At 40.5% G+C, this 23,610-nt stretch overlaps 2 protein-coding genes and 1 long non-coding RNA gene across 3 annotated transcripts in view; 2 read left to right on the top strand and 1 right to left on the bottom strand.

Moving 5' to 3' along the window:
- The window catches only part of LOC311037530, a 439,052-nt gene that overhangs the window by 359,122 nt on the left and 56,320 nt on the right, over positions 1-23,610 (top strand). The window lies entirely within an intron of this gene.
- The window catches only part of wdr7 (WD repeat domain 7), a 165,434-nt gene that overhangs the window by 88,038 nt on the left and 53,786 nt on the right, over positions 1-23,610 (top strand). The window lies entirely within an intron of this gene.
- On the bottom strand, positions 1,243-21,286 carry LOC311037237 (uncharacterized protein; the record flags this gene model as incomplete). The annotated part of the gene is made up of 10 exons (XM_084046357.1): positions 20,234-21,286; positions 12,265-12,635; positions 7,961-8,235; positions 6,654-7,825; positions 3,024-3,089; positions 2,788-2,922; positions 2,404-2,698; positions 2,017-2,302; positions 1,536-1,769; positions 1,243-1,397 (listed from the first exon to the last, which is right to left on the bottom strand). The coding sequence occupies exons 1-10, from the start codon at positions 21,247-21,249 to the stop codon at positions 1,243-1,245; spliced, it is 4,005 nt and encodes a 1,334-aa protein (XP_083902483.1). The 5' UTR covers positions 21,250-21,286.

The following is a 23,610-nucleotide window of genomic DNA, read 5'->3' on the forward strand; positions in this document are numbered from 1 at the left end:
TGGCATCGTCTGGTCTTTTGAACCTTTTTGCAGGCATCCCGGGTCCGGACAATCTTTTCTGCAGGACCGCGTTCAGTAGTTCTGGGATGTAGCTGTAGTCCTTCTCCTCCTTCGTCACCACCACTCTGTAGCCCTTTGTCTTCTTGCTGAACATTTTGCCATGACTAATAGAGTAAGAGTAACAGTGATAGCAATTAACTGTAGCATCTACTATAGACATATTTAGAATAACATAATCGAATAATTCATACATGCATGCACATATATTGAATACTTGCATACATCTTTAGATAACTTCATGTACAACATACCTCACTGTTCCATCTGCCTTTAGTTTGGGTGATCTGTGGACGTGATGGTTGTAGTCCAATGCAGCCAGCATCATCCGTGCTCCATACACAGGGGGGGAGAATGAAAAGCGTTTGGAGGCGTACATCAGCATGTGGTTGTGGAAAGACTCCAGGTCACCAGTTGACCTAAACATTGAAACGCAGGAGGAATAATGTTATTTGACATTAGAGCACATTTCCATGCAACATCCAATGTAAATACATTGCAGTTGCACACACTAATTATCCCCATAAATACCCTAAGTTATTGCCAATTTTGCATTTGTAGCATGGTCATTTTTTTGGTAATTCCGGACATAACAAAACAGATGTACTGACCTGAAAGTCAGGTAATGGTGGATAGACTTGAGCCAGCGTGCGTTCAAAACTATCTCTGCAAGTTTCTGGTGCGCTGTTGATTCGGCCTGCATCCATGGCTTGTCTCGGTCTGTTGCTGTCAAGGGCATCTTGTGGTCACAGGCACCGTTGCTATGGATCCAGGTGTGTTCATCCAGCACATGGTGTAAGACCCCAGTCCACTTATCCTAAACAAAATAAAAATGTAACATTTGTGTTGTTTTTACAACAAACTCTCTAGACTTACCACAGCAAAATTGCCGATCTACAAGCTCACAACACGTCAGGTAGTGACCCGTTTTGAGCTTGCAGTAAATGTGCTTTTTTTGGGCTTGTGTGTGTTCCGGACAATGTGATTCATTCAAGGCAGTAAAATATGATAGTTTGTGTTTCGAAGTACTTACAAAAAATGTGTCATAGTCATCAGACTTCTCGCAGCAGTACCAGAAGTGATTGCAGATGTGTTGATTCCAGTGATTGAGGATTGAGCAGTCCTTCAACTGACCAGCCTGAAAATGCAATTTGAACAAAATAGTTGTCATTGTTGGCACTCGTTTTAACACTTGAGTTTCCACTTCAAATCATACTTTTCAATTACACTGGATTTGACCAAAATTACACTTACAGCACGGATCTTCTTTCCAAGCCCCTTGGCTCCATGCCAAATGTCGAACGAGTGAATAACTCCACTGTCTTTGTACTGCCCCTTGGCTGAAAAACAATGTTGGCATAATGAAAACATGGAATACTATGTCCTGGTCATACGCAGGTCAATTTGGTCTATGATTGTGAGATAATGCTCCAATAGCAAAAACAGTAGTATGAAGAGTAATGTATCAATACACTTACTAAAAAGAGATCCAATTTGCACATGGGCATCTGTGCAGATCTCCGACAGCTTCAATTCTGCATGGAGCTTGTCAAATGTTTTGATGAATGCCTCCCTCTCCATAATCACAGAGTTTCGCCCAGTTTCTCTCTTGTCGATGTTGACCAAATGGATTATTTCTTTTGTGTCATTATCCATGGTGGTATAACTGCAATACTGTGCACAGTAACCGGGACTGTCCATCCGACCATCACCTGGCATAAACAAAAACATAAATATAGGAATGAGAACCGTTAGCCTTCTCATAATCACATTATCATTCAGCCAAGCTAGTTTGTTCTAAAAACATCAGATCATGTCATTCAACTGAAATGCATCTGTACTCATCACAAATAGCTTGTGTTAGACGCCGCATACAAATGAGTGGTCATGAGAACATCACTCTATAATCAATCATTAATTTGGACTGTGTATTGTGCTATACAGTATATGGACACTCACCCAGGGCCACAACTTTGTCTTTGGTTTGTAGTCGAGTGATTATCGCAGTCCTCTTTCTGTTCCAGAACTCTGTGATCGTGTCAACACAGTAGAGGTCTTGGATCTTGTGGAATGTGGTCTTGTTCACCATGCCCATATTCATGAACTTGAATAGGAGAGTCACCTTGGCATAGTTGTTTCCCGAGATGAGGACATTGCAGGCCAGAAGGAAGTCTCCAACCAGCATTCCATAATTCAGATACGGCTGGGATGACCACCTCCACACAGTGTGACCCTCTTTACAAAACTGGAAAACATGCAGGATAATTAGATGTAATAATGTACAACATCTGCAAATTGAAAAAGCATTCAATAACACAGTAAAGGACACTAAAAACAAAGACTCACCCATTCAATGATGGCTGCTGTACCCCTAGATGTAATCCCAACATCAAACGGTTGTTTGATTCCACAGTGTTTACACTCTTGCTCTGGTAGCTGTAGATGTTCCACTAGTTGACGTAGAGACATGTGGTACGCTATACAGGCAGGTTGTTCGAGAATGTTAACCCCGGCCTGGATATCATGTTCTGGATCTGGAGTGTTAATGGGTTCTTCTTCGTCAGCTCCCCCATCATGCACTGACTCATCAAGACTGATGAGTGGAAGATGATCAATGCTGACTTTCAGAGCACCACCAGAACTGCAGGAACAAATAGGATCAAATTCAGAAATAATCACAACAAAATGATATCTCAATGAAATCAGCATATATAGGTTATAATAACCTACCGAACATATAAGCGCGGCCGATAATCATCCTCGCTGTCATCCTCCTCACTGTCGTAGTCTCTTGTCAGATATTCCTCTGACGATGACAATGGCAAACTCCCATAATGCCAGGACTCATCATCTTCCCACTCAATGCTGCATAATACAATGTGTAGAGCACTTAGTACTTGTAATAATGCAACAATTGATATTTTTGGTACTGCTAGATGTTGTAAAAAATTAAAAGGTCAACTCACGTAGCATTATGGAGGCTGTTGAACTCCTCAGCGTCGATGGGCTCATTTAAATCCAATGAGGACATACTGGGGTAAAGAATAAAATAAATTGAACTCATACACTAATACATGATCACAAAACAAATATACATAAAATGAGTAAACTTCATAGCCTGATCATAGAAGGCAAGGAGAGAGAGAGCAATTTACACTGACTGGTCCAAGTTAGAATGATGTGACATATTTCAGTCTTTTGTCTAACCACGCATCTATGTGTGACAACAATGTTAATATTGTTTTGTATGCAAGAGACTCATACCAAGATACTTGATGAACAATGGTATATGGTTAAAACACACATTGTATGTGTGCAGTAGAAACTAACACACTCTGAAACAATACAAAGGCCTACTGGTGATTTAGCAAGAACTGAGCACAAACCTAATTTCAAACTGGTGAGCAGCAGTCTCCTGAAATGGGATTTCCACCTCCACTGGCTGGATATCAAGGGAATTAGCCTCCTCCCTTCAAGAAAAAAACAAAGAACATCCACAATATTGTTTTGTTACAAGTGCAGAGAGATGGAATGAGTAATTTTGATAGCCACATCATAGAAGAAAAGGAGAGAGAGAGCTATTTACACATAATGACCTGATTTAGAATGATGAGACATTATTCACTCCTTTGTCTAACCACCCAGCCACTCCTTTGTCGAACGTCCCAGCTATGTGTGACATCACAGAGTGAGCCAACACTTTGTTATTGCAATTGTTTGTGTTAATATTGTTTTCTATGCAAGACACTCTCATATAACATACTTGATAAAATAACTTTGTATTAGGCCAATGTAAAAAAGACATAGTAAGTGTGCAGTAAATACTAATGCAATCTGAAACAATACATATGCCTACTGGTGGTTTAAAAGGTAAATGTATCATGTAGCAAAAACAACACAAACCTAATTTCCATCAGATGAACAGCAGCTTCCGTGGAAGGGATTTCTTCCTCTAGTTGTGGCATATCAAGGAATCTATCATCATCCCTGTAAAATAACCATTCCGTTTAGCTGAATATTAATACAAGAAGCAATGTTATCTACACATTAAAACTAGTACATTGCAATAAAAGAAGTACAATGCGACATACTCTCTCTCGCTCTTTGAAATGCTCGAGATTGAAGATGGGGGAGGGGGTCTCTTCCGAGGACCCTTAAACGGCGTTGATTGAGACTCATCTCGCTCATACCTACAAAGAAAAACATTAGAAAAATAACTTTAGGTGGTTTACTTCTCTGGCATCTACTTGCTGCTGGTGTAGAGAGCATTACTACGTTACATTATTGTTATGCTTCAATGAAGAACATACAACTATCTCGGTCGCTAACTTGCTATGAAACTCAGCTACCAAACAGATGGAAATGAGATGCTACAGTAAAATAAATGAATACGCTAAATAAGGAATGGGTAAAAAACAACCACAAACCTAGTGTAAATGCCTAACAACATTAGAATACCCACTGCAAAGTAAAATATGACTTACTGGTCGAGTAGAAGTAACGCAACTTCGGCGTCCGTTTTCAGAGACTTTGCTTCTTTTATTAGTCTCCACCGTTCAATAGCCTCTCCGATGTAAATTCGGGTCTTTGATTTCACCTTTCTCCTTTCTTTAAAGGCAGACTTCTTCTCTTCACTCGCAGCTTTAGTCTCTTCACTCTTCTTTATTCTTTTGGCTTGTTTTTCTGTAGTTTGGAGAGCTGGAATCGGTATTTTGCTAGTCTGCTCACTGTACGCCGCCATGTTGTAAACAAACTGTGCACACGCAGGAGGGGGCGCGCTATAGAACGCGCACAGAGGCACGCCCCACTTTATCCTGATTGGACGAAGACCCGACACCTACCATGGTAAACCGAAACTGCATTTTCTCCCCACAGGGGGGGGAGGGGAACTCCTTATATGGACAGGACACCCTATAGTGACGAGTACTATCAGAATATATAAACATTTTGCAATTATTTGAATAATTGCAAATCACTTACCCTACCTTTAATTACATTCCTTTTAGGTCACTACATTTCAGTTTAATATTAAATGGTATTACTATTAACTATTGTTTATGTATCCACCGATCAGATTGTTACTAGATTTAGCTGTCAAACCACTGTATCAAGCAGAACATGCATAATTGAAAGGACACAGTATCAATGATAAATGGCAAAATAAATGATGACATGAGAAGTTTCTGAAAGTAAGTAACTGAAAGGTCAAAAGGCCTTGTTTTGCAAAACAGGAGATAAGATAATAGCAGCAGTACATTCACAGGAGAGAGATAGTTCAAAATGTTATTCTTAACACATTCGGTGCCATAATTTTATAATGACAGATTACGTTCGGTGCCATAAATCTCACCGTTGATAACATCTCTACCGCGGGTCACAATGGCGGAGCGATCGCGCATACAGAATGAGTCGTTTTCCCCATCGTAAAAAGTTTCGGAGTTATAGGGGTTTTAGAGAAGGAGATAGAACGAAGGCCCTTCCTTCTCAGATTCACCGTGGGTGATTCCAGAGCTGCTCCAGCCCCTCCCGTGTGGAAAAAAACTAAAAAAACAAAAACGACTGAAAACACGGTTCAGACCGTGTTCGGCACCAAAGCGCTACTCTGTGAAAACACGGTTCAGACCGTGTTTGGCACCCGATGTGTTAAATATGAGACACTTGTCTTAGATGTGTGTTTTGTACTCACAGCTATGAAAGTTATTATGCAGTAGATTCATACTAGATACTTTGTTAACTAGTTGCATATACTCTTTTCTACTCAACCTAATAAGTACAACCACATTTTCTCACCACTTGAACGTGATTGTTTGATACATTTTGAATTAGTTTGAACCATTATTTAAATAATTAGCATTGAATATACTGTAAAGGTGTATTTTGAACATAACGTTGGTCAAGAAGAACAATGTAGAATATGTATTATTCATTTTAATCTAGGATGACAGATATCATCATAACATATCATATTGAGTACATGGACCATAATGAAAACAAGCCCATTTGGGCTTTTTGTGTTATCCTTTCAGCATAACCTTTGACCGTACTACTTGTACTGTTACCAAACATGTTAATAAAGTATTCAATATTCAACCAAAATGTATATAATTCATAAAAGATGAATCAAACTGTATCACTACTTGTTCAGCAGAAAAACTGTTAATGAATGATTGAGAATACGATGTTATGCATATTTTTTTAAACATAAATAAAATGAAAAAAGTAATTGATCACACATTTGGGACGTGTGTTTGCTATGAGCGACTGATAAAATGAATATCAAATATTTAAATATGGAAGTGTTTTAAGGAGAAATACCCATTTAAAACATTTTGTATAGTACATGAAACCCTGCAGGAAAGACAGTTTGTAACTGCAGACCAACTTTGGTCACAAGATGTTTTTGAAAAAATACATATTTAAACAATTCTGCATTCTCCCCTCTCTCTCTCTCTCTCTCTCTCTCTCTCTCTCTCTCTCTCTCTCTCTCTCTCTCTCTCTCTCTCTCTCTCTCTCTCTCTCACTCACTCACTCACTCACTCACTCACTCACTCACTCACTCAGAACTCCACAATAACAGAGGATTGTACTGTATATACTCAGCCTTAGAGTTGTCTCTACTTGGCAGTACTTTGATATCAGTGGTTTTGGCATCACCAGCCTTTCCAACAGATAACCATGGGTAGAGTTTCTCAGTGAAAGTGTCTTTATAAGTGTAGATGTGAGTCATGTCTACAGGGTCGTAGAAAGACACCTCCCCTCCATCGTAATCCAGCTGGACTCTCATCTTCTGCAGATTCCTTCGCACTGGAATGTTTTTTCCATACCCATCATTGTACTCCCCACTTTTCTTTTCTAAACTCCAAATTCCTTTTTCTGGTGAGGCATATTCAACTTCCTTCCATTCAGACACTTTAGTCAAACCAATATTCCAGTCTGGATGGTCACCAACCTCTACGTCCCAGCTGTGCTTTCCTGAACTGAAACTCTCTGATCCCAGGACACAGGTATATGTAGTGTCCCTCTCTGGGTTGTGAGGAAGCTGCTGCATTGTGTCTGCATTTCTCACACTGGTCAGGTCGTCCGACAAACAGAGCATGGGGTGTGCTGTGTTTGGGTCCAGAATGACAGGAGTGAATGTTACCCTCTCTTCCATCTTCTGCCAGACTCTGAAGTTCAGGTTTCCCAGGTGTTTGGCCACGTCGATCAGCGCTCCTGAGACCAGCTGTGGTTCTGACAGTGTACTATGGATTTTGGCGCTGGCCTGAGTGTTTTTATAACTGCTGAGAAATGACTCATAGGGTTTCTGCAGTTCTTGTTCTAGAGCAGAGATGCTTTTTGAAAGAGAAGAGATCGTGTCCCGAATGATCTTCATCTCTCTGCCGACAGTCTTCCCCCTCTGCTCCCATTCCTCCCTCAGAGCTGCCACGCTGGCCTCCTCTTCCTCTCTCAGGAACTGGCGGATCTGTTCAAACTGTGCTCTGATCTGCCTCTCTGTATCCACCACCTGCTTCTTTGAGTGTTGAACCACTCCTTTGAATGTCTGCTCAACCATTTTGTATGTGTTGCTCTTATCCAGTAGAGACTGGAGGTCACTCTTCACTTGGTCCTTCAGGTTCTTGACTGCTTGTTCTATAGGAACCAGCGTGTGACCACGGTGGTGAGGGAAGTCACAGACGAGGCACACAACTCTCTGTTCTTCCTCACAGAACAGTTTAGGCTTCTCTGGATGTTTACGACACAACACCTTGACTTTAGATGACTTAGCTTTCTGATGAGAGCCAGCTAGTTCCAACACATTGACTTTAGATGACTTAGCTTTCTGATGAGAGTCAGCTAGTTCCAACACCTTGACTTTAGATGACTTAGCTTTCTGATGAGATTCAGCTAGTTCCAACACCTTGACTTTAGATGACTCAGCTTTCTGATGAGAGTCAGCTAGTTCCTTCAGTATAAAGTCAATAATTAGATCTTTTGATTGTTTTCTCTTACAAATGGGACAGTTCTTGTTATCCATTTGTTTCCAGAATGTCTTCAGACAGTTCAAACAGAAGCTGTGATGGCAGCCCAGAGTCACAGGATCTCTGAAAATATCTGAGCACAGGAAACATTCAAGAGCAATTTTCTCTGCCATTTTCTTTGGTTTGCAAAATATCTTTAAATAACAAGACTCACCAGTTCATGTTAAACTTCAACTCACTAATTATACGTCTCCAAACAGTGTTGTAGAGAACACTAATGTTCTGGGGTGAGTTATTGTTAATCCTGCATAAAAGTGCATAGTGTTTTCCACCATTTGCTTAAAAAAAGTATCCTTCAATGGCAAGAGTAAACCGTTTATATTCCCTTCGATGTCCTGCAAACGGGTATTGTTCTGTAGAAATCCTAAAGCTTGCAATGGCATCGCAGCTCGGTCCATCAATGATAAGATTTACTTTCAAGTTATCTTACCTTGTAAATGGGTTAATTATTTATTCTACTGTAAGTAACAAGTCCATACCTGACACCCGTGTAAACGGCAAGAGTAGGAGGTGCAACGTTCAAAGTGTACAGCTCCACAGAGCTGTAAAGACATTCAGAGTTTAACGTTTAGAAGGAACTCTGGAAACATTGGAAAATAATTAACCATGTCAAATGTTGAATAGACCATGAATGTTTTATATTTTGTAAACATACAAATATAATATAGGAATAATAAGCAATCTATCACCAACCAGTAGTATGACTTTATCTTTAATCAAATAATGGACGTAGATGTGCAGTAGGCAGGCAACTATATTGGTGCTTTAGTGTAGAGAGAGAAAGAGAGAGAGAGAGAGAGAGAGAGAAAGAGAGAAAGGTCATATGCAAAGTTAAGTGTGTAGAAATAATTGTTCAAATATAAGCTCTATTCCACTATTTATGGATACAATTGGCAGTGCTCAATCTTTCCTAAATCTAAAAAATGATCAGATTTTAATCTAATTCTATGGTTAAGAAGCTTTTACTTTTATGTTTTCCTGATGGCCATGCTTTTACAACTGTCTCAGGGGCAAAGTTTTATTACACAGGTAGATAAATATATATTACGCCATAGTCCTATAAACTCCAGTCATCTCATAAAAAAGTGTTTCAAACAAGTCACAGAGCCATATGATGTTTGGTCAGCACAATTCATCATTACAATGAAGATATACATTGTATTTGTTCCCCGGTCTGAAAATAGCAGATCTACAAGCTCACAACGTATCGCAATTTGACACATTGTGAGTGGCTCCAAGTGCTTGAAGCGTATTATGTGTATGGGTGAGTTTGTTGGAATAGGTGTGTGTGTGTGTGTGTGTGTGTGTGTGTGTGTGTGTGTGTGTGTGTGTGTGTGTGTGTGTGTGTGTGTGTGTGTGTGTGTGTGTGTGTGTGTGTGTGTGTGTGTGTGTCGAGGTGGGTGGATGCATGTGTGTGAGTGTGTGTCTTGACGCTGTTAATTGGTGACAAACAGGCCATACCCACCTTGCCCGCCGTCACCAAAGCGCCATCGCAATACTGTGGTCAACATGGTGTTAAAAGCAGTCTGGTGTTCATTGCACGTGCACACACACACACACACACACACACACACACACACACGGTCCATCCCAATGTGTTCCATTGTTGTGCTCCCATATCTCAGGAACACTTGCGGGGGAATTTCATTGCAGGCACAAATGTCCACTTTTACTCAAGGATGCATTTTGTGGTCAAACATCAAGGTAATTGTGACCTAAAAATGTACTTAGTTTTTGGCCTAAAATACACATGATACTTATTATTAAAATCCTTCTAAGTCTTCACTACATTGTATGAGTCTGGACAACCATGAATGTACTGAAAAACTTACATTTGAATTAATAATTTTAAAATAGTGGTTCTGTTTCTAATTGAACATCAAGAATGTCCATTACTGTATTACTGATGTGAGCCCATAATGGTTGTTTGGATAAAGCATAATGCTATGTACTGAGTTACATCTATGAATTAGTGAACATTTAGGGAATATTCTATGCGGTTTTGACATAGAAAAATATATATTAATGGCATTTACTCTTCAACTAAAGAGATTGGGATGGTTTTAAAAGATGTAATGGTGGCGCTATTTCTGCCAGACTAGATTTTTTGCCATTTTGAGTTTTCTTCAAAACACACAATTTGCTACGACTGTAACTTTTGTTCAAAACTCCCAATGATCTTTGAAGTTATCTGATCAAGATGTATCTATCAGATCTTTCAGATTCCATTCTGATTGACTACAATTGTCTTTGTAGAGTGTCAGATTCTCCTGAAACTATGCACGCACATTCCCAGTTGCCCGAGGAAGATCTGGCAACCCTAAACGTTTCAAATCAGCCTCATGGTGGTGAGGAAATGGCTGTAGGGCTGTATAGCATAGCAACAGGAGGTTTTACTGCAGAACCTGATTTCCAAAATTCGGGAAAACTTTATAGCAAGCTCAAGTTTCATTCCTCTACATCTCCAACCACTCACAAGGTAGAGGAACATGTTAATTACATTCCTTACAAAGGTCACTACATTTCAGTTTAATATTAAATGGTATTGCTATAAACTATTGTTGATGTATTCACCGACATCTTCACATTTGTCTGGTTCCATCAGATGAGCAACTTAGAGGTCAAGCTTAACGACAAAGCCATCAGATTGTTACTAGATTTAGCTGTCAAACTGCTGTATCAAGCAGAACATGCATAATTTAAATGACACCGTATCAATGATGACATGAGAAGTTTCTGAAAGTTATTAATTGAAAGGTCATAAAGCCTTGTTTTGCAAAACAGGAGATAAGATAATAGCAGCAGTACATTCACAGGAGAGAGATAGTTCAACATGTTATTCTTAAATATGAGAGACTTGTCTGAGATTTCAGCTCTATTACAAGATACTTTTTTACAAGAGAAGTGTTTTGTACTGACAGCTACTGTATGAAAGTTATTATGCAGTATATTCATACTAAATCTTTGTTAAATATTTGCATATACTCCTTTCTACTCAACCTAATAAGTACAGTACAACCAAATATTCTCACCACTTGAACCTGATTGTTTGATACATTTTGAATTAGTTTGAACCATTATTTAAACAAGAATTAGCATTGATTATACTGTAAATATGTATTTTGAACGTTGGTCAAGAAGAACAATGTAGAATCTTTATTATTTATTTTAATCTAGGATGACAGATATCATCATAACATATCATATTGAGTACATGGACCACAATGGAAACAAGCCCCCTTGGGCTTTTAGCCCATTGACCTGAAGCCGATTCTACATGTCTCCTAAATCTCAACAGTATTCTCAAAAACTTCTATTTCTATATCAGTGGTGCTCAATCTTTTTCATGTCAAGGGCCCCCAAAATGATATGTATTTGGCCGCGGACCCCCATCAAAATATTTTGTTCCAGGGACCCCCAGAAGCCAAGATTTGAGTTAAAAATGTTCGCTTTAAAAATATATATATTCAGAAGATTTGCACACATTTTCACGATTTAAAAAAAATAGCCAAAGTGTAAAATAATGCTTTTTAGCTCAAATCTAAAAATGACACAGTTCCAGGTCTTAATGGGTTAATATAACTTTTGACTTTACTACTTGTACTGTTTCCAAACATGTTAATAAAGTATTCAGTATTCAACCAAAATGTATATAATACATAAAAGATTAATCAAACTGTATCACTATTGTCCAGCAGAAAAACTCTTAATGAATGATTGAGAATTTGATGTTATGCATTTTCTTTTAAACATAAATAAAATGAAAAAAACACGGCCCCTCACACATTAGGACAATAAGGACATGTGTGTTATATGAGCGACGCGTGTCTGATAAAATGAATATCAAATATTTAAATATGGAATCGAGCAACTTCAAACAGAAGTGTTTTAAGGTGAAATACCCATTTAAAACATTTTGTATAATACATGAAAGCCATTCTAACAGTTTTTGTTTGTCAGAACCCTGCAGGAAAGACAATTTGTGACTGAAGACTAACTTCTGTCACAAGATGTTTTTGAAAAAATACATATTTAAACAATTCTTCATCTCTCTCTCTCTCTCTCTCTCTCTCTCTCTCTCTCTCTCTCTCTCTCTCTCTCTCTCTCTCTCTCTCTTTCTCTCTCTCTCTCTCTCTCTCTCTCTCTCACTCACTCCATGAAAGTTTCTTCTCAGAGAGAGTTTCTCTACTTGGCAGTACTTTGATATCAGTGGTTTTGCCATCACCAGCCTTTCCAATACATAACCATGGGTAGAGTTTCTCAGTGAAAGTCTCTTTATATGTGTAGATGTGAGTCATGTCTACAGGGTTGTAGAACGACACCTCCCCTCCATCGTAATCCAGCTGGACTCTCATCTTCTGCAGATTCCTCTGCACTGGAACGTTTTTTGCATACCCATCAATGTACTTCCCACTTCTCTTTGCTAAACTCCACAATCCATTTTTTGGTGAGATTTTTTGGTCAGATTTAACTTCCTTCCAGTCAACAGACATCTTACTCAAACCAAGAATCCATTCAGGATGGTCACCAACCTCTACGTCCCAGCTGTGTTTTCCTGAACTGTTAGATTTATTACTCAACCTTAACTCCATAAACGTAAATCTAGAGAAGGATAAGGTACCTGGTTCAGTGGTTCCATAGTGTAAGGAGTCATCCCTTGAAATAATCGCTACACAGGTGATTACAATTGTATGAATCAAAATGGTTTATTATCCTTAAACTAAGTTTACAATTATTGATGAGCCTATTAAACAATCAGAAATGAATTGTCATATACAGAAATAAAAGATACAATACCACTCAAATAACAGCGCGCTGGATACAAAAATCTCTCCCTAATCACAGAGTAATGATGCTCCAGACAGGGCGATATTTCTGCACTGAAGCATCCTTTCCCTATTCCAGCGTTACATCATAAAAACATTATCAATTAGATCTTGATGTTGGCTTCAGAGGACGAGGCTTCCTGCTGTTCTCACGCTGACTCCACACCTTCCCCGTCACAGGCCTCTCCACTCCTCACCTCCCTTCGATGGCCCTACACTCCCTTACTTTTGATTGCGATAAGCGTCTATGAACCCTTTGTCTATTATAATTTGGCCAAGGTATATGGCATTTTTAGTTTTCTATTTCCTGGCTGGGAACTAACACTCACATTCTGCTGTGTAATTTTATGTCATTTTGATATCCATATTAAAGCTTTTAGTATATTACTATAAGAGTATTACAACAAAAGTATGCGATTATTATGACCTAATATTAATTCTATGGCATCACTGGTGCCTGTATTTTCAGTAAGACATTCCTCTGAAAAAGGGAGTAAATGAGAGAGAGGGAAAGACAGGGCCCCTCTCACTATGATCTCCTCTCCTCCTTGGTAAACACATTTTCTTTGAATAAGGTTATAATGACATAGTTAAACTAAAACTTAACACTTTTAGTCATACTAAGGATTAAAATATACGATATATATACGGTACACAGTATAATAGTCTATATATCACTGTGTGGCTTAATTGATTAGAATAGCTGAACTTAAAGCAGTTATATGTTTAAACAGCAGGATATAAACAAGAGCCACTATGTGCCCCCCTTTTTACTCTTCTAAACTCCATTTATGCAGTTTTCTACATACACATTCATTATACTTCTAGACTTTAAATCTAATTTTCCTAACAGTCCCCCTTTTACACCTGCCTAGCGGTAGGTGTAATCTAAAAAGGGAAATTAGAAGGACCTAGTACACCTAGATTTACAGCGTTATGTCACAAGTTTCAAATGGGTCGTCATGTGTGTCTGGGCTAGGATAAATGTCATGCACGTCATTCTGGGTCTGTAAGTACTGTCCGTCATGTGGTATGAGGCTTCTCAAGTCTCTAGGCAACCCTCTAAGGTTGGCTGGATCAAAGTCAGAGTCATAGGTCGATACCTTAGTCAGAGCAAGTTGTCGGGCAGTGGAGTCATGTGAGGGGATGCTAGCTAGTGAGCGGTTTACACAACAGTGGATAAGAATGGGAAGTATCCCACTGGCCACCCAAACCATCCAGGAAGAGCCCCATGAGGAGAACCAACCCCAGGGGTCGTAGCCTTCTGGTGGTGGGGTCAATGAGTCCAGAACGGCCTTGGACTGAGCTATAGAGAGGTTACATTAGTAGAAACATCTGGAATTAAAAATGGTTAAGCAACATCTTGCACATTCCCACCTGCTTTTGCAGTAAGCAGGTCAAAGGTCTGTTGGTACTGCAATGAAAAAATGTAATTAGAGCACACATACTCCCATGCCACTACGAACAGCCAGAACCCCAAAAGACCAAAACTGCCCCAGTGTCCCCCTTAGCTGACTGGCTGGGGAGGAAAAAGATAGATAGACAGACAGACATACCGTCCGATCGACAGACAAAACCTCCTGTAGGCCGACCTGGCAAATAAATCAAGCATTTCATAAAGCAAATACATCAAACACAGAATATTGCTGGGCTCTGGGTAGGTCTCCTGTCCGTTTCCTGTGTCTGTTAAAAAATAGAGGCCCTCAATGCAATTAGGTTCCGTAAACTTTGTAATACATGTTTCTACACATTTTTATTATTCAGGGGCGTCCCCCTTTTAAACATGAAAATGGCTGGTTCGTGACTTTTTTGATCTGTGGTTAGTTCATATGGGGACTGATCAATCACTTAAGTTAACAGATGACTGTACAACAGTTAATACAATCGCAATACTCCCCCCCACCTTTGAATTTCTGACACTATTGTAATATTGTTTTGGGCTGCTACACCTCCATCATATATGACTAAATTATTTTTAGAATGTATTCACTCTCAACTAAACATGCGCTGCGCCATCTGCCACTTGTTAAAAACATTCCTCGTTCTCATCATATGTTTTATTATTATGTATGTTCCTTCCGACATTCAGTCCTACCCCCCAAGGCAATTTTAGAGGATTTTAATTCCACTTTTTGTCATATTTCTAAACCTCACATTCCGCACTTACTTATTGAACTTACTAGATGCCATTTAAGTCTTCAAACTCCTTTCCAACATTTAAGAAATATTTAAACACTTCTAATTCCACTTGACCTCCCATCTAGCTGACTCACTTGACCTCCCATCTAGCTGACTCACTTGACCTCCCATCTAGCTGACTCACTTGACCTCCCATCTAGCTGACTCACTCGTGCACTAAACCCTGCGTACATGCACACTTCCTTAGTTCCTTTACTTTCTTAACTACTACCTCACTTACTTGTAATCTTTGGTCAGGGTGCCAGTCAGTGTATACTGTAGTGTGAGTTTTCTCTGTACAACAATGTCTCTGCTAATGGTCATATTCTACAGTGTGGTTGCAGGAGAGTTTTTCCATTCTGTTCTGTGGACTTTAATGTTGTGCTATAATACATGAGTAGGCTACTTGTCTCTCTCCCCCTTAAAAAACAAAAAAAACAAAACTGTTTTTTCTTGTTTTTTTTCAAACATACAACTAAAGGTGCACTCTGCCCTACTTTGACCATTTAATAATTTAATTACCAACTTGCCAGAGGAAATTTTGCTTTCACATGCATGGGCCAGAGAGCCTGGTTTGACATCTTCCAGCGGCTCGGTAAATGGTCACGTGACAGCACTCCACCTCATTCCTCCTGCCAGAAAACAAATGTACAACAGTTTATGTTTTCCAGAGCATCCCCAAATGCTCAGTCGATACAGTTCCTTCTCCTGCACTTGTCGCATGTGCATTGCAAACAATCCTGCAGCATTGTTTATATCCCAGGTCGTATAGACCGACCCCTTCCCGCCTGTAATATCACGTCCAAGAGCTGCAGACAGTGTCACTTCATGTGAAAAGGCCAGACCATAAACATCGTGGACCCCTCGGATGTGAACGCAATTATCCTCATCATTCGGGTTATTTACTTTGAAAAATGGCAGTTATTATAGTGGGGCAGTTTAGAAGTTATAACATCATTAACATTTATTCCTCTAAAAGTTTTGCTTCATGTGCGGGAATGTATGGTTTCGTATGGTTTCGTATGTGTACTGCCACTTAAGCAACTGTGTGTTGTGTGTGTCCGTGCGTGCATGCACTCTGACCTCTCTCCTACTCTGTCATACTCTCTTCTAATCACTTTTCTCTGCCTTCTATGCTGGTCCTGCTTAACCCTGTAACCTTCCTCCCCCTGCCTTAACACCCCTATAACTGGTCTGTTCCATTCTGCCTCATCTAAAAATGTTGCTGGCTCTGACCACCGTGTGTTCGCTGCCGCCTAGGCTTTATGCAATCACGGGCAAAGTGCCCCATACCATTGCAGTTAAAACACCTGACCTGGGACATGTCACAGGGACCCCTATAACCTCTTCTACCTCTATAGTACCCTGGTTGATAATTGTTATTCTGCTGTTGTACCCAATTTTGTTGCATTTCCAACATTTGTCACTTAAGTCTTTCGGACCTCCCCCGCGGGGCGCAGTCGACAGGCTAGACCCCTTTCCACTTGAGGTCTACACCCAGGTCACCCTGGATGGAGAGTTCAAGCCTCCTGCTTCCCGGCGTCTTCTTTTCAAAGCCCACCGATCACAGGAGCATCACTCGCTTAGTAACTGTTGCACTACGGCGGTCGCTTTGAGCTTGTGATGGCCTGACTGTACATTGAGCCGAACGCAGCGACCACAGCACGCCATGGCTTTAATGCTATTGCGATCCGACCGGCAGGTGACCCAGTCGATAGCGATCCCTTACCCGTAGGCGTGGTTGGCGCCCCAGGCAGGAAACCGACGGTCTTGTCCTGGCCCCGCTTGGCTACGGGAACCAGAATTTTAACCGTTTTCACCCGCCTTGCCTTTTCACAGAGACCGTCCCTCAAGACCGCACCCTCTGCTAGGTGTGGACTGTCATCCACGTACCACGCAGTTGCCCGACACACAACCATGTGCGACAACCACGCAGGCTAGACGGAAACACAGCTAGGATGTTAATTCATCCTTGACAGAACACGGGGGCCTTCAGTCTCTCCCCCGCACTATATAGAGTATTTAACGTGCTCTGGGAGCCTTGCGGCCCCGCTGCCGCCTGTTGCAGCCAAGGGTTCGGGGAGCCTACCCCCTAACCTCCGCTGCTGTTCTACTTGTTGTATTTGTAATCTGAGAAGCCTTTTCTTCATATCAGCAATTTCCGCCATGACACCTTTTTCTTTTAGGAATCTAACACAACAGGGGACTATGGTACTGCTATTACTTCTGTACAAACAGCGTTTGACCACTCCCTAGTGAATGGCACAGTATTTCTTATACAACTGGTCTTCCGCAGTAATCTGTAACAAAACGGCTGGATGTGGCACTTAATTTGATTCTCACTGAAAATGCCAATGTTTATGAACCCCCACGTTACAATCTATATAAGATAAAACATGAGACTATTCAGTTAAACACATTATAGCAGTGATTTATTACTGGGGAGTTTTCTGCCTGTGTGTGTGTGTGGGCGGCAACAGTACTCAAATTCTGTACTCTCTTCTCCCTTTTGTGAACCTCCAAATGGCAGTGCGAGGATTAAAATGATATACTACTGGGGCTTATCTGTGAGTCTACATGCGTGTGTGTATATGTCAAAAATTACTCAAGTAAAAGTATAATTATCACAATGAAGAGGTGTACTACAGCCAACCTAGAGCATAAACTTTAGAAGTAGGCTACAAACAGGCTTGTTCTCAAAATGTTCGTAAGTACCACAAGCAGAAGTACTGAACTTATGGAAACAGATCAAACAAGCTCATGTCGTTAATCTTCAATGACAAGCCAACCAGCCGCACAGAGAAAGCAGCGGCCGTGCACGTTTTAGTGTTTATTTTACAAATCGCTATAAGTGGCCAAAATACATAAAAAACACACAGTTCCTAGCGCCCAGAACCGTACTATCTAAGAAAATTATTTAGGGGTTTCCAAAAAAACGTCTTCACACTTTTTAAGAAGTTTTTGTTGTCCTACACACCTCTTTCCTTTTTTCTTTTTCCTTCCAACTTTCTAATTTTTATTGTAAAAGTCTCTAGGAGCAGCCAGAATGCACAAAAAGCACACACTTCTTAGCACAATGAGCCGCAGTACGTCATAAAATTATTTAACAGTGAACTAGAAAGAGATAGACAGAAGAGATGCGACAATTAATTGATTGTCGCGAGTACACACCACCCCAATGCAAACTCACATAGCGCGGCGCGCTATGTGAGGAACCACCCACACAATAAATGTCAAGACTATATCTGTTATATTTCGGCAGTTTATCTCGGCAGCTATACTGTAAACTGTTTTATTTCGGCAGTTATAATACTGTAATATGTCGGCAGGTATCTGTTATATTTCGGCAGTTTATCTCGGCAGCTATACTGTAAACTGTTTTATTTCGGCAGTTATAATACTGTAATATCGCGGCAGATATCCGTTATATTTCGGCAGTTTATCTCGGCAGCTATACTGTAAACTGATTTATGTCGGCAGTTATAATACTGTAATATCGCGGCAGGTATTCGTTATATTTCGGCAGTTTATCTCGGCAGCTATGCTGTAAACTGATTTATGTCGGCAGTTGTCGGTTTAACCGCACTTTGTGTGACAACAAGATACTGGATCACTGTAAATGCTGCACTCGTGAGTTAAAATAACTGAGTTTACCTGGTAATGTCTCTTCCCATAAATAACAGTCTTCCCTCAAACTCCCCAAGTCCGATTTTGCACAGTTAAAACACACAGCTTAATGACAATTCATTCACACCGCTAAATTTGGTTATACATCAATGTCCTACAATTGCTAAATTTATGTCAATGCTTTGGAATTACGACAATTGCTTATCTCAGTCAAACAAACTCAGGTTAGAGTGTCCAATCACTGAATTAGTCGAAACAGGTTTCAGCAAACCTTATCTTTCACCCCGGGGCAAGTTTGCTCAGAACCGAGACAAGAAAGCCAAGACCGGTTACTGGAATGATGTCCAGACGATCAGCCTGCCAAAGGATGTCCTCCTTACGGAACCATAAGGGTTTACGGCACCAATTGTTAGATTTATTACTCAACCTTAACTCCATAAACGTAAATCTAGAGAAGGATAAGGTACCTGGTTCAGTGGTTCCATAGTGTAAGGAGTCATCCCTTGAAATAATCGCTACACAGGTGATTACAATTGTATGAATCAAAATGGTTTATTATCCTTAAACTAAGTTTACAATTATTGATGAGCCTATTAAACAATCAGAAATGAATTGTCATATACAGAAATAAAAGATACAATACCACTCAAATAACAGCGCGCTGGATACAAAAATCTCTCCCTAATCACAGAGTAATGATGCTCCAGACAGGGCGATATTTCTGCACTGAAGCATCCTTTCCCTATTCCAGCGTTACATCATAAAAACATTATCAATTAGATCTTGATGTTGGCTTCAGAGGACGAGGCTTCCTGCTGTTCTCACGCTGACTCCACACCTTCCCCGTCACAGGCCTCTCCACTCCTCACCTCCCTTCGATGGCCCTACACTCCCTTACTTTTGATTGCGATAAGCGTCTATGAACCCTTTGTCTATTATAATTTGGCCAAGGTATATGGCATTTTTAGTTTTCTATTTCCTGGCTGGGAACTAACACTCACATTCTGCTGTGTAATTTTATGTCATTTTGATATCCATATTAAAGCTTTTAGTATATTACTATAAGAGTATTACAACAAAAGTATGCGATTATTATGACCTAATATTAATTCTATGGCATCACTGGTGCCTGTATTTTCAGTAAGACATTCCTCTGAAAAAGGGAGTAAATGAGAGAGAGGGAAAGACAGGGCCCCTCTCACTATGATCTCCTCTCCTCCTTGGTAAACACATTTTCTTTGAATAAGGTTATAATGACATAGTTAAACTAAAACTTAACACTTTTAGTCATACTAAGGATTAAAATATACGATATATATACGGTACACAGTATAATAGTCTATATATCACTGTGTGGCTTAATTGATTAGAATAGCTGAACTTAAAGCAGTTATATGTTTAAACAGCAGGATATAAACAAGAGCCACTATGTGCCCCCCTTTTTACTCTTCTAAACTCCATTTATGCAGTTTTCTACATACACATTCATTATACTTCTAGACTTTAAATCTAATTTTCCTAACAGAACTGAAGCCCTCTGATCCCAGGACACAGGGATATGTAACGTTCCTCTCTGGGTTGTGAGGAAGCTGCTGCTTTGTTTCTGCACGTCTCACACTGGTCAGGTCGTCCGACAAACGGAGCCAGGGGTGTGCTGTGTTTGGGTCCAGAATGACTGGAGTGAATTTGACCCTCTCTTTCATCTTCTCCCAGACTCTGAAGTTCAGGTTTCCCAGGTGTTTGGCCACATCAATCAGCGCTCCTGAGACCAGTTGTGGTTCTGACAATGTACAAAGGATTCTGGCGCTGGCTTGGGTGTTTTTATAACTGCTGAGAAATGACTCGTAGGGTTTCTGCAGTTCTTGTTCTAGAGCAGAGATGCTTCTTGAAAGAGAAGAGATCTTGTCCCGAATGATCTTCATCTCTCTGCCGACAGTCTTCCCCTTCTGCTCCCCTTCCTCCCTCAGAGCTGCCACGCTGGCCTCCTCTTCCTCTCTCAGGAACTGGTGCATCTGTTCAAAATCTGCTCTGATCTGCTTCTCTGTATCCACCACAAGCTTCTTTGAGTGTTGAACCACTTCTATGTATGTCTGCTCAACCGATTTGTATGTTTTGCTCTTTTCCAGTAGAGACTGGAGGTCACCCTTCACTTGGTCCTTCAGGTTCTTGACTGCTTGTTCTATAGGAACCACCTTGTGACCATGGGGGTGAGGGAAATCACAGACGAGACACACGGCTCTCTGTTCTTCCTCACAGAACAGTTTAGGCTCCTCTGGATGTTTACGACACAACACCTTGACTTCCTCTTTAGATGACTCAGTGTTCTGTTTCTCAACATGAGAGTCCGCTAGTTCCTTCAGTGTAAAGTTAACAATTATGTCTCTTGATTCTTTTCTCTTACACATGGGACAGTTATTTCTTTCTATTTGTTTCCAGAATGTTTTCAGGCACTTCAAACAGAAGCTGTGATGGCAGCTCAGAGTCACAGGATCTCTGAAAATCTCACAGCACAGGAAACATTCCAGAGCAATTTTCTCCGCCATTGTCTTTGATTTGCAAAATATCTTTAAATAACAAGACTCACCAGTTCATTTTAAACTCCAAACAGTGTTGTAGAGAACACTAATGTTCTGGGGTGAGTTATTGTTAATCCTTCAAGAAGTGCAATGTTTTCCACCATTTGCTTAAAAAAGTATCCTTCAATGGCAAATGTAAACCGTTTATATTCCCTTCGATGTCCTGCAAACCGGTATTGTTCTTTAGAAATCCTAAAGCGTGTAATGGCATCACAGCTCGGTCCATCAATGATAAGATTTACTTTCAAGTTCTCTTACCTTGTAAATGGGTTAATTATTTATTCTACTGTAACAAGTCCATACCCGACTCCCGCCTAAACGGCAAGAGTAGGAGGTGCAATGTTCAAAGTGTACAGCTCCTCAGAGCTGTGAAGACATTGAGAGTTCAACGTTTAGAAGGAACTCTGGAAACATTGGACAATAATTAACCATGTCAAATGTCAAATAGACCATGAATGTTTTATTTTTTGTAAACATACAAATATAATATAGGAATAATAAGCAATCTATCACCAACCAGTAGTACGACTTTATCTTTAATCAAATTATGGATGTAGATGTACAGTAGGCAGGCAACTAGAGAGAGAGAGGGAGAGAGAGAGAGAGAGACTAAGTGTTTAAAACAAGTCACAGAGCCATAATGATGTTTGGTCAGCACAATTCATCATTATAATGAACATATTATTTTATTGTATTCATTGTATTTGTTTCCCGGTCTGAAAATACAAGATCTACAAGCTCTTGAAGCGTATTATGTGTATGGGTGACTTTGTTGGAATAGGTGTCTGTGTGCGAGTGTGTGTGTCTTGACACTGTTAATTGGTGACAAAAAGGCCATACCCACCTTGCCTGCCGGCACCATAGCGCCATCGCAATACTGTGGTCAACATGGTGTTAAAAGCAGTCTGGTGTTCAGTGCACACACACACACACACACACACACACACACACACACACACACACACACACACACACACGCCGCTCACTTTTCCAGTCCATTTGTCTTTTGTCACATTTCCCTGTGAGTTCTTTAAATGTACCTAAAGTCTGTCTGTCTGTCTGTCCCTCTGCTAACCCTCTGCTTCTCTTCCCCTCTTTCTTCTCTCTCGCTCTCTCTCTCTCTCTCTCGCTCTCTCTATTTCTCTCTCTCTCTCTGACTATCTCTCTCTCTCTCCCTCTCTCTCTCTCTCTCTCTCTCTCTCTCTCTCTCTCTCTCTCTCTCTCTCTCTCTCTCTCTCTCTCTCCCCCTCTCTCTCTCTCTCTCTCTCTCCCCCCCCCTCCCTCTCGTTCCCATTCCAGTCAATATCACAGACATGGCCGACAATTTATCATTTCTCAGACCTCATTTTTCACCCATGGTGTTTTTCTTTCCTCCATTTTCACTCTGCGGTGCCAAATGTGTTGGTGCACAGACAACAAAAACATGGACCAAGAGAGTGTGCATGTGCATGCGTGCATGCGTGCCTCTGTGTAGATGTGTGTGTGCATGATCGCGCGTGCACACGCATAAAGGTGTTGATATGGCCAAAATCGTCTATTGTTGGAAAAGAGAGAAGGAGAATACAGTAAATAGATCGATGCAGTGGATTACACAGTTATATGTGTTCATTTATTCTTTTGTAACTCTCGAGACTGTACAAATGTAGCCAAATGTAACCAAATGGACCCTTTAAAGATTACACAGTAAAATTCTCGATGTTAATTTATTCATTTGTAACTCCGGAGACTGTACACATGTAACCAAATGGAGATAAAGTAACACTGAGGATTTTACTGTGCTTTGTAGCATCGGTTCTCAAAGTGGGGTCCGGGGACCCCCAGGGGTCCTGGGTAGGGGTTCCAGGGTGTCACCATCAAAAGTAGTTAACATCACAATCATGTTAATCACTTTATGTGTTGGCTATTCAAAAATAGCAGATCTACAAGCTCCCAGCCCACTGCGAACTTGTACGTCTGCTATTTTTGTAAATATTTGAAAAATATCTAAAATGATTGAAAAAGTATTGATCTGTTTTTAAGCATAAATCTTCTCTTCCGGGAGTTTTCAAATGGGGGTCCGTGGGCTAATATGTGTCAATTTGGGGGTCTTTGGCACGTAAACGTTTGAGTACTACTACTGCAGATCAACACAACACACTGCTGAAGCCACGTCTGACCAGGCTACTCTCAGGAGCGACCTGGCTTATCGGCTAAACTAACACCATTACAGCTCTATGGGCTCAGTGCTTATAGAGGAACCAAAAAAACTGCTAGAGCAGCAACTCTCTCACACAGAGTGTAAGTGGCTCACGCACCAACAACCAGGGACTTTACTGTTATTGGTTGTTT

This window comes from Gymnoscopelus microlampas (assembly GCF_963454915.1).
Source record: "Gymnoscopelus microlampas genome assembly, chromosome: 21".
Lineage (NCBI taxonomy): Eukaryota > Metazoa > Chordata > Actinopteri > Myctophiformes > Myctophidae > Gymnoscopelus > Gymnoscopelus microlampas.